This window comes from Staurois parvus, unplaced genomic scaffold (assembly GCF_062004578.1).
Source record: "Staurois parvus isolate SC_StPar_1 unplaced genomic scaffold, SC_StPar_1.0 ptg000136l, whole genome shotgun sequence".
NCBI classification, from domain to species: domain Eukaryota; kingdom Metazoa; phylum Chordata; class Amphibia; order Anura; family Ranidae; genus Staurois; species Staurois parvus.
Genome location: NW_028317932.1, coordinates 3093453 through 3106269, shown reverse-complemented (window position 1 = coordinate 3106269; position 12817 = coordinate 3093453). Strand labels below are relative to the sequence as shown.

General features: G+C 34.8%; 1 protein-coding gene across 1 annotated transcript in view; it reads right to left on the bottom strand.

Moving 5' to 3' along the window:
- Positions 1-294: 294 nt before the first annotated feature.
- The window catches only part of ACVR2B (activin A receptor type 2B), a 276193-nt gene continuing 263670 nt past the window's right edge, over positions 295-12817 (bottom strand). Inside the window, exons 10-11 of the mRNA XM_089673123.1 lie at positions 10532-10662; positions 295-7173 (exon numbers count right to left, since the gene is read on the bottom strand). Of these exons, the coding sequence (XP_089529249.1) occupies positions 6979-7173; positions 10532-10662 (326 nt within the window). The 3' untranslated portion in view covers positions 295-6978. The remainder of the gene's footprint in view (positions 7174-10531; positions 10663-12817) is intronic.

Here is a 12817-nt window from a genome sequence, read left to right as displayed (position 1 = left end):
TTTCAAAAGCTGAAGAGAACAAAGTACTTCAAATCCTTGCATACAGTATACAAACACTGTCAGCGTCAAGGGACTGTCAGCAAATTGGCTACAGGCAGGTAATGTCACTTCACTGCTAGGAACCAGAATGTGGCCAGTGTTTAGGAAATCAGCTGCATTTGCATACTCTGTGCCAGGAATGTGTAACAAGGGAAAAGGAAGCACAAAAATAATCAGTACACCATGCACTAGGTGCCATTTAAATTATTTTACCTTAGTGACCTATATATTACAAAAGAAACCAACAACACTGGATCATTATTTACCTGTAATTTATTGTTCAATTTCATATACAAAAAAAGATAAACTTGAAATAGTCCTTTCTAAAAAGTCCTCATATTGGTTATGGTGTGACTGCTTCACACTGGGCAAATACTACATTCATGACAATTTATCCTGGCACCCAGTGACAATTAAAGCAGTCAAACCAGAACTTCACAATGTCTAATCTCAAACTTGATACATTTTTCTTCTAAACAGACTACAGTAAAAGGGGACAAAGCTTCACAGCAACTTATCAAACTATGATACATTGTTCTTTCAAAACCACCTTAATTATTTACCTGCAATGTAATAAACACATGTTTTACTGATGGACATATCTATTTAAACCCATAATATTAGTATAAATAAATATGTCCCTCAAAGTCCATCAATTTCAAATGGGTTACAGCAACAGGCTCAACTGTATATATAAGTGTATACTTATATTTATATATATATTCTTTAAACAGGATATTTTAGCATAATGATTGTTAAATCAGTAGTACAAGCTATCTCTGCTACATATAATTATAGCTACAATAGTGAAATATAACACACATGATTTCACTTCGCATTGTATTCAAACGGTACTTTATGAGTTGGGACTAAATATTAAAAAAAAAAGAAAATAAAAAGGAAAAGAAAAAAAAAACTACATTGACCATCATCGAAACTTCCCACCAAGCTGCTTAGTACAGTTACTAAAAACAAAAGTTTTTTTTTTTTCTTCTGTAAAAACAGATTTAAAAAATCTTTGTACAAAGAATGTTAAGAGCATAAACTTTTTTCCTTGAAGTATTTAACAAGTTAATAAAAAAATGAAATATTTGGAGGATCCTACTGTCAGCATATTATACATATTCATAAGACAGTTGTGTTTAAATTAATTCTAAATGATACATTCAGAAATGTGTCCCCTTTCCCAAAAAATTAAATAACAATTAAGTCTTACAATCTCAAAAAAAAAAAAAAAAAAAAATAGGATTCCTGATAAACTTTGAAGATCAACACAAAGGTCAACCTACACTTTCACTGAACATGCAATTTGTACACAGATGACCTTACAGATTTTAAGAGAAACTAGAACCCATAATGCATGATGTTCCTATAGTAAAAATAATCAAATAAGCAAATGTAGAGAATAAAGTTTACAGACAATTTCTTTTTATGAGACACTGAGAATTTCACATTTGGTCTTTTAAGATAACAATATTTTTCAAAAATAAGATTTGGATATAAGCTCTCCAGTGGACAGAACATACTCTGATTTTGCAATCTTCTAGTAGTAAAAAAGATATGCACTTGTAGCTAGGCTTAACTATAGGAACAACATGAATTAAAGCTTAAGTTTTTCTTTGAAAACGGCATTGTGCAGATTGACAAAATAGTTACAGTTAAGACGCCAGTGATTACTTTTTATCCAAACAAATAGCTTTTGAAATTGAAACTTCAAGGTGATTAATTGCATCTTACTATGCTTCTCCATGATTGGAGACATTACAATACCCTTGGACCAGATTCTTCAAAAAAAGAATCTAAGAACCACTATGTACACAAACGTTTGACACATACTCAAACACTGACAAAGCCAACTTTTCGTTTCCGTCTGATTTACAGAAATATTACTAAAGAAGTTCCTTTTCACTGAAAAATAAAATGGACGTAAATTCATCTCACCCATTCCTTTCTCAAAATAACATATGTGAGTAATGGGCTCTGACTCTTTATATCAAAGATTGGCATGTTAAGCATAAGCAAGGCATGGACTATCCTTAAAAGTTTAACTACCTGTGTGGAAATATACCTGAAATATAATGTGCATTAAAAGCTAGAGGAGATTACCTAAGGAATGCATTTTCTATCAGTTAGTATTCAGAATTTCATACTGTAAACAAAGCAACAGATCTGTTCTTTTTTGGGTTTTGGGGGGATTTAAACAAATTAAGGCTTAAACATGATTTTTAAATTAGGAGAAATGTGAATAAAAAAAAAGCGCTACTGAATTTAATATAGTATTTCCTATATTTATTTTTTGGCACATAGTAAAGTCACTTGGGGGATGCAGTTCAATTTAATTTTTATCTAAATAAATTTAGCAAATGTCAAACAAAAACATCTCTCCATACAATTCTGGGTGACTTTATATTTGCATTACCTGATTTACAGCCTGCTTTCACTTTACTTCTTTAAATTAGCCATGTACAAATTTAAACCAGGAAACTGAAGAAACAACATAATTGACATTAAGCTAAACAAATGTCTCAAAGTAGACAGGCTTGCAAAAATGCATAATATGAAATAAGTCAACTGACATCCCACAAGATGTTATCATGAATCTATACTTTAATCTGGGAAGGGAAATTTCTCATTTTGCTTTCTGTGAAACAAAAAAAATCTTTTTACACATTTTCAAATTTCAGAAATCCACACAAAAGGTCCGCTTTTTTTAAAATGGGATATCCGTAATGCAATACTGTTTAACGGGAGCTATGAGGTAATTGGTTTACAAAAGTCACTGAATCCCAAGAGTCAGATCAATAATTACAAGACCATTAGAAAATAAAATGTAGGTAAATGATGAGTCCTATTGAGAATCTTTGCACAGCTGTTTTGTTCCTCCCTAGTGAAACAAAGGCACAAACATATTCTTGTTTAGCTTTAAAACATTTAAAAAAGTGTTCCATCACAGAGGAAATTACAAAAGATTTGAGGTCTTATCTTAATCCATGAGATATACAGAATGCACAGATGTTAACAGAATTATTGTTAATAGAAAATAGATGACCACAATAAAAGGTATGCATATACATAGAATAATTAACAGAATGACAATAATCGTTACTTTTAAAAAATTGCTACAAAATTTTTCAAGGTTCCAACAGAAATCTTTTTGCTATTGCATCTGAATAATACAAACTTCTACTATCATATTTTAATGTAAAATTATTGCTAACTTCTCCATTTCTATTTCTTATACATATCAAGTAGCTAGATTTTCAGACTGGCACCTTATTAGGAAACAATTTAAAAAGTTACAGGAATGTAGACTGTACATTTTGAGAATTGATTTAAAAAGTCCAAACATTTGGAATTTACTCTTCTGTGGAATAGAGTACATCTATATGCCAACCATAATACATATAATTCAAATGGTCGAGTACTTTAATACTTTTCTACAAATTTTTAAATATAGCTCATAGAGGAAAAGGAAAAGTAACTGAAAATATGAATATAAAAAATAAAGTATAGCAGTACAATTTACTTTTTGTCTTAATTAGTACATGGATTGGCATGTAATGTCAACATATTACGTGGTGTCTATAAAAAAAACCCCACCAAAATTCATTACTACGACTTAGTTCTATTTTAATTTATTATTCTGCAATTCTGACATGTATATTAATTATAAAAAACAATTAAATTTAAGCAAAGTGCTCAAATTATTACATTTTGTTTTCTAGTACTACAATATATTCACAATCAACTCTCAATGTTCGTTTGCATATTTCTCATTGGCTCCTTGAAACAGAATCATTCTTATAGTCTCCCTAAATTTTATCAGCCTTTGGTTTTGGAAGAATTTCACTTCTGTAAGACCTTGAAAAATGTAGCAATGTTTTGTTTAGGCTTTTTCATATAGAGACAAATTATATTATATTTAGGTTACATGTCAAACTGATTTAATTTAAAAAAGTACACAAAAGTTATGTTAAGTGTTTAATGACCATCAAATGGGGACTTACATCGTAGTCACATTGCTTTGAAAAAAAAGTGAATGCATCAGGTAGTTTTAATGGGATGTTTAAAATGTGTTTTATTTATATATAATACACATACATACACACATATATGTGAATATTTCACTATTGATTGAGCTAATTTAACTGCTAAATGCAATACTTTTGTTTAAAAGCAAATCTACATACAACATTTAGTATGTATCATCCTGTTGTGAATTAGAGTGAATGATTACTTTGGTTACCTAAAAACTAAAGAGTCCTTTTCAAATGAAATTCTTCAGAATGAAGCTTAGAGTCGATGTATTCACTCTCATGAACACATCATGCTGTGATGAAAAGATTCTTTTTCCACTAAACACATAACATAACTTATGTTACAGTAATGTAAATTGCCTACAGAAAAAAAAAGAAGATCTTGTAGTTTGTACAATAAAATCCCACATACTGATTATGGTTATTTTCCATATGTTCCAGGTTTGGTTGTGTAGTATTAACATAATATAAAAGCTTCCAAAAATCATGCTAAAATTGGCATTTAAAAAAAAAAAAAAGTTAGGCACACAATGTGCCATTTTTGCAACAACATTCTAATCACATGATCATACTGTCTAAAAAGACATACATCTTAATAGAAGGCTATCAAATCAAATATGGCACTTGTACTTAGGACATTAAAGCTTCTGAGATTTGCTTCTTTTTAATTAGGGAAGGAAAAACAGAACAGCTGCAAAGTTCAGTTAGACATAATTGAGATGACAGTAAGCCTTTCCTAATAAAAAATAAATAATGAAAAAAAGTTGGATATCCAAGGTGCAGTTAAATAAAAAGACCAAATAGTCTTTGTTAACAGTATTTGTGAATAAAGGCACATTAACAAACACATAAAAGTATATACGTAGCTTAGGTTTAGGTAATTGGAATAACCATGTTAACCCCCAATCACCCCCTTCTCCTCACAAAAAAAAATTAATATGGAGGGCAAAGTAGGAAACTACCAACTGCAAGTCCTTTAAATGTCACTCTGCAGCCAAAGACAATCCAGATTAGGAATGAGAGAAAAAGAAAAGGCTTACTGTCGTTTAAAAGTATACATGGCTAAACAGCCATTACAAATGTATGAATGATACCAAATTATCTTATTTAGGCAGTTCATCTACAAATTTATACAATTATTTACAATGGTGCTCTTATAAAAACAAAAAGGTAGCACTTCCTAAGAGATTCTGAAAATTATTTTTTTTTCTTTTCTTTTTTTTTTTTTTTTTTAAATTCCCTTGTCAGAAAAGCCAACTTACATTAAAATATACTTACTACAAGACAACACAACTAAAAATATATAATAAACTTATACAAGTACAAAATTCTGAGGTATTTCTGGTTTGAGGTGGTCTATGGTCATGACATTTTTTGAAATTTTATCTATTTTTTTCTTTTGTAATTGAACTCTATCATATATTGGATAAAACACAATGCATAAACTGCGCAGTCACCCAACACTTGAAGAGGTCTACCTTGGAAGCCACGTAAATTGAATGTGTTTAAAAAAAAAAAAAAACATTGCTTGTTTTGCAGATGAAAATGTATCCAAGTATTGAATCAGCAGCATCAGAAACATTCACTGACTTGAGCAAGGTTATGGCAAATCTAGTGGGATCTGAATATGCACCAAGCTAGGTTGTAAATTCCAAGGTACAGAGAAGGAATACCTTACAGCAACACTAATGCAGGTAAATAGGATGTTTACATGCATCACTTGAACAGATTGTTTTTGTTTAAAGCTATTAATGGTTGCTAAGCCCATGACCCGTTGATACTAATGTGGAGTCACCTGGTTACCTAACAAGGCAGCTGACATTTCCTGAACATTTAAAAATACATTTCCAGTATATCAGTATTATAAATTGCCTATATGGACCAGGTCTTCACAACCTAAACTATGGAGATGTTGTAATGGTCCCTCACATCCTATCACAGCCAATATTTAGAACATGAACATTCTCCATAGCCATAGGACTGTAAGATCATCATTCTTAGGTTATACTTGACCACACCATGAGACTGTTGAGGTCTTCCTTTCTCTGTCCTGGTTTAGTATGGCAATGCTCTGCACTGAAAAAGCATCCTTCCCCTTTTAAATAATTTTACCTGAGGAGTAGCTTCATAGCAATAAACCATTTGCCAAATGCTGCAATGTGCAACCACCATCTGCCCTGCCCACAAAAAGAACCTCTAAAATATTTCGCTCTCAAAATGAGAGAACATTCTGTTTTTGAGTTTCTCTACATGTTACAAAGACACCCGTTAGATCCGTAAAAGACACAACAGACAATTTTTGGAGAGCTAGGTCCAGAAGGTAAGAATAGAAGGTGATCACGGTTGTTGAGAGGAAATCCTGTTTGTGGAAGGTGTATCTTATGTAACAGTCTTTAGCTTACTACAAAGTTTTGCAGCATTTTGTAGGTGGTCTCCAATGGGTCCTCTCCTGAGAACCTCACACGTTAAGAGAAACCAACATATTACCTAAAAAGGAGTTTGTTGAGGTTCTGAAGTACCTTCACCTTTTTGCATTCATAAGTCGGCACCTGAATGCTTGCTGAGATGTTCGTATTCTTATTTTTTTTTTTTACAGTTTTTGAATTTTTTTAATATTCATATATTTATATATATATGTACATAATAGAACAACGTGCTGGTAAAATTGATCCAACCCTATCCCAACAAGAATCAAAATAATAAAAAAAAAAAAAAAAAAAAAAAAATTCAACAAAAACCCATAATAATAAAAAAAAGTCAAGTCAAAATAGCAGCTGCATTCGTGTGTATGTGTGTAGGTGCATTTTTTTCCTTTTTTTATATATTTATATAGACTTTTTTTTTTCATATATTTTTCTGCTGTTTTGAACCTTGAGTCTGGAAAGACAAAAACAACAATGACTCAGATACTGGACTCTTTGGGCGGCAAGTCCACATTGGTGACAGATGTAACAATGGATACAAGGCAGTCCGAGGTAGTGCCATTCACTGATTTGCGGATCTGAGAAATGCGTTCCTCTACACAGCCTGCAGACAGCCGCGCTTCCGCATCATGGTCCCAGCACTCTTCAATTGTGACACACAACTGTGCCAAACCCTGACAACAGAAAAGGTTACAGTAAATGCTTGCTATCTATATCAAGTCAACCAAAAATGTTACAACGTTTGGGCAGATCTGTAAAAATAGACGCTAAATTATAAAGGTTGCCCATAGCACCTGAAAATCCACCATTGTAACGCCTGTTCCCACACTGGTACATCACTGATGTGTAAGGACTTACTCTAGTGAGAACAAACAGTTTTTTTTCTAATGTAATGTGGTATCACTGCCAGCTCAGTACCATTGTAGACACTAGTGCAAAAGATAAGAAATCCATGATGACCTCTGCTGTTTAATAAAACAGGTCGTTTTTAAAGAAAACCTTTCATAAGAGAAACATGGAGGCTGTTGTTGTTGACCTTTTCATCTGAAAATTATTGTCACCCAAATAATGCAGGCTCTCTTACTTCTACTCTTTGGGTCACTTACACAGACTAAGTATGCAAATAATGACTTCAGACTTTTTTGATATGTAACTTTCTGATCCATGCCACTGATTCAGAGGGGTCAACATAGGAGCCAGGAAAATAGCATGATCAGAAAGAGGTAAGCAATGACAGCCACCATATTTCTCTCATTGCTACTTAAAGTGTAAGCTCACCTGTGCAATTCCATATCCTTTTAGTAGCACATGCCAATGCTCCTCCTGTTTTAAATGCTACATGTCCTCCCATTACACATGCAGCTGTTAGGGGGGGGGAGTTCTCTACAAAAATTGCCAATACCTTGTCTCCTCTCCATCCTTCCATTTGCATTTGAATTTTGTCAATTCAACTGAATTGACATTTGAATTGTGCACCCCCTCTAGTGGCTGATCCAAACTGAGTGTATGCTCTCTTCTATTCCAGGTGAATTCAACAAGAGAAGAAAGAGGGCGGTCATTAATGACCGGCTTGGAGAAGCTGGAGCAGTCACTACGGAGTTCAGCTAGAGCAGGGGAAAGAATGCTGCAGTCTGAATAGCCCAGAGGAGCCACACAATTTACATGTCCAGAGTCCTGCAAATAGCAGGATGAAAAGGGATCTGGGAGGGCTAGCCATTTCTGTGGAGAGGCCTCCCAACAGCTACATGTGTAGTAGAAGATGGGCACCATTTAAAACAGAAGGAGCACTGCTATGCACTATTCAGGGGGTATGGAATTGCAGAGGGTTATTTGGGGAAAATCTTGCTGAGGGTTCACTGTACCGGTCTGCTGCCGGTACCATGTAATCACTGTGACCAATCACAGCAGATCACATAACAATTGTAAACAATTAATGGCTTTGATTGAAGCCATTCATTGTGTACAATTGTGTTGCTAGCTGTGACTGGTCATAGTGATCACATAGGACAGACAGGGTTAATCAAAGCCCATCTGTGCCATGTGATTAGCTGTGGCCAATCACAGCTGATCACTATAATACACACTGAAAAAAGAATCAATTTTATGCAGTAAAAATGGTTGCTTACACTAGTGAAATTTACTGGTATAGGCAATCATAATGTGTAAAAAAAATTCCTTATCACTTCCCCAAAGTAGTACAATGTTACTATAGTAGCACTGTATTGCTCTGGTCACAGTGTGAAAAAAACAAATTTAATCAAAAGAAAAAAAATGTAATTTAAATAAAAAAAAAAAAAAAAATATATATATATATATATATATATATATATATATATATATATATATATATATATATATACACACACACACACACACACAGTTGTGCTCAAAAGTTTGCATACACTGGCAGAAATTGTGAAATGTTGGCATTGATATTGAAAATATGTCTGAGCATGCCAAAAAATGTTCTTTTATTGAAGGATGATGATCATATGAAGTCATTTATTATCAAATAGTTGTTTGGCTCCTTTTTAAATAGTGATAACAGAAATCACCCCGAATAATTCTTCTGGCAGTTGTGGCAATCTTTCTTGGTCTACCTGACCTTGGCATCAAGAGATCCCCGAACTTTCCACTTCTTAAAAGGTGATTTTACAGTACTGATTGGCATATTCAAGGCTTTGGACATCTTTTTATGTCCTTTTCCATCTTTATAAAGTTCCATTACCTTGTTACGCAGGACTTTTGACAGTTCTTTTCTGATCCCCATGGCTCAGTATCTAGCCTAGTCAGTGCTTCCACATAAGAGCTAACAAACGCATTGACTATTTATACACTGACACTAATTGCAATTTAAAAGCCACAGATGTGGGACATTAACCTCTAATTGGCATTTTAACCCGTGTGTCTCACCTTGTATGTCTGTACCAAGGCCAAACATTCCAGGGTATGTAAACTTTTGCTGATTGCCATTTGGGTGATTTCTGTTATCATTATGATTTAAAAATGAGCCAAACAACTATTTGATAATAAATGGCTTCATATGATCATCATCCTTCAATAAAGGAGCATTTTTTTGGCATGATCAGTCATATTTTCAATATCAATGCCAAAATTTCACAATTTCTGCCAGGGCATGCAAACATTTGCACACAACTGCATATTTTTTTTTTGCATACTGTCACCAGTCAGTGACCCTGATCACAGCCACACCAGTTATATGATGAAGCTGTACTACACTGGTGACAATATGTTGAAAAAAAAATTACAAAACAAATTTCATTTTTAAAAAAAATTGTGACAGAGGTCATTTAGATATATATACATATATATATACATACACGCATACATACGCCATAGTTTGTAGACTCTAAAACTTTCCTGCAGACTAATAAACACTTATTTGGGTTATTTTCACCAAAGAAATGTAGCAGAATACATTTTGGCCTAAATTTATGAAGAATGATTATTTATTTGCTAAATTTTATAACAGAAATGAAGGAAAACACTTTTTGGTCTTTTTTTCATTTATTTGGCAAAAAATTTAAAACCCAGTGGTGATTAAATACCACCAAAAGAAAACTGTATTTGTGTGAAAAAAATAAAAATTTCATATGCGTACAGTGTTACCTGACCACGCAATTGTCATTCAAAGTGTGACAGCGCTGAAAGCCGAAAATTGGTCTGGGCAGGAAAGGGGTGAAAGTGCCCGGTACTGAAGTGGTTAAAACTGGTCAGAAACTAAAGCTAGCTTACAGGCAGACCAGCTCTTCTGCCATGCCAGACCTGCCCAATTGTAAGTGCAGACAGATGTCCTCTAGAATCAATTCAGCATGATGTCTACATCTAGGCCAGTGGAGTAAAGCTATGTTTTGTCATGCATCAATTCTGACTCTGCAAATTAGTTTGATAAAAGAACAGAGGGAAGATGAAAAAAAAACGCATTCAAGTTCGTGGCATTTGGAAATCAGGAGGTGATAATCCAAAGCAGGGTGAGACTATTTTAATGAAATAAAGTTAAGTTGCACTTACTGGATGTTTTAACCAGTGGTCTTTAAATACAGGGCGCAGCTTCTTGTGCACCACTATTTCCTGTAAGTCTTCTAAAGAAGGATGTTGACCAATCTCTTCTTCAAACGGTAACATATACTCATCAACAGGCCCTGAAAAAACAAATAGAAACAAATACTCATTAGGCCTGGACAAACCCAGATTTTTTTTTAATGCCTAAAGCTGAAGTTTAACCATAATTAAAAAAAAAAAAAAATATTAAGAGCTTTTGTAAGCTAACACATGAAGTATGTCCCACATTGCGAAAGCAGCCGGACAAACCCAGATTTTTTTTTAATGCCTAAAGCTGAAGTTTAACCATAATTAAAAAAAAACAAAAAAAACATTAAGAGCTTTTGTAAGCTAACACATGAAGTACAGTTGTGGCCAAAATTATTCAACCCCCACTGAAATTGAGTGTTTTGGCCAGTTTGACATTGCTTTTGATCATTCAGTCATCTTGCTTACATTTACATTAAAGAGGCACTTGTAGGTCAGACAAATATAACATAACAGTTATAATGAAATAACCACAAATGTCTTTTCTGTGCTCACAGCATTATCAGTTTTATTCAACCCCCAAGTGACATTCAATCTTAGTACTTAGTACAGCATCCTTTTACAGTTATAACAGCTTTTAAACGTGAAGCATAGCTTGACACAAGTGTCTTGCAGCTTTCTACGGGTATCTTCGCCCATTCTTCATGGGCAAAGGCCTCCAGTTCAGTCACATTCTTAGGCTTGCGCACTGCAACTGCTTTCTTTAAGTCCCACCAGAGGTTCTCAATCGGATTTAAGTCTGGTGACTGCGATGGCCACTCCAAAATGTTCCAGCCTTTCCTCTGCAACCATGCTCTAGTGGACTTGGAGGTATGCTTGGGATCATTGTCCTGTTGAAAGGTCCAACGTCTCCCAAGCCTCAGGTGTGTGACGGACTGCATCACGTTTCCATCCAATATCTCCTGGTACTGAAGAGAATTCATGGTACCTTGCACACGCTGAAGCTTCCCTGTACCTGCAGAAGCAAAACAGCCCCAAAGCATGATTGACCCTCCACCATGCTTCACAGTAGGCAAGGTGTTCTTTTCATCATAGGCCTTGTTCTTCCTCCTCCAAACATAGCGTTGATCCATGGGCCCAAACAGTTCTAATTTTGTTTCATCAGTCCACAGAACACTATCCCACAACTTTTGTGGTTTGTCCACATGGCTTTTGGCATACTGCAGTCGACTCTTCTTATTCTTTGGAGACAGCAAGGGGGTACGCCTGGGAGTTCTGGCACGGAGGCCTTCATTACGCAGTGTGCGTCTTATTGTCTGGGCTGAAACTTCTGTACCCACATCTGACAAATCTTTTCTCAGTTCCTCAGCAGTCACACGGGGACTTCTCTCCACTCTACGCTTCAGGTAGCGCACAGCAGTCGAAGTCAGCATCTTCTTTCTGCCACGACCAGGTAGCGTTTCAACAGTGCCCTTTGCCTTGAATTTGCGAATGATGCTTCCTAAGGTGTCTCTTGGTATGTTTAACATCTTTGCAATCTTCTTATAGCCATTGCCCTTCCTGTGAAGAGAAATCACCTCTTCTCTTGTCTTCCTGGACCATTCTCTTGCCTTCACCATGTTTGTAACCACACCAGTAAATGTCTAGAAGGAGCTGAGTATCACAGTCATTTTAAAGCTGCCTAATTGGTGCTTATTATGCTTGATTGCTGCTCGGTGACATCCACAGGTGTTTTCAATACCTGATGGAAAGCACCTGTATGAACCTCTGTTCTTCAGAGTGGTAGTCTTTAAGGGGTTGAATAATTGTGGCAATGAAGAAACCACATAAGAACCATTTACTACTGTATTACATAAACAATTGATGTCATTTTAGTTGCATTTGGGTAGTTACAACGTCCTTGTAGGATTTGATTCTGAATACAATTCCAAATGTACACTATAGTCCCTAAACCCCTTTACAGCATTGGGGGTTGAATAATTTTGGCCACAACTGTATGTCCCACATTGCGAAAGCAGCTGGATCCTGTAGGAATCTTCTCTGCAGGGATGCCCTGTCCTCTGTTTCCAGCACTGCAGGGTTTAATAGCACCAGGTCTTCTTTAAAGCTGCTGTGAATAAGTTCCTGACATGACCCACTCTTATTGCTTTAACTGCCTGTAACATGATCTGTAAATAATACACACTGAAAAAAAAATCAATTTTATGCAGTAAAAATGGTTGCTAGTTAAATGTACTGGTATAAGCAATCATAATGTGTAAAAAAATT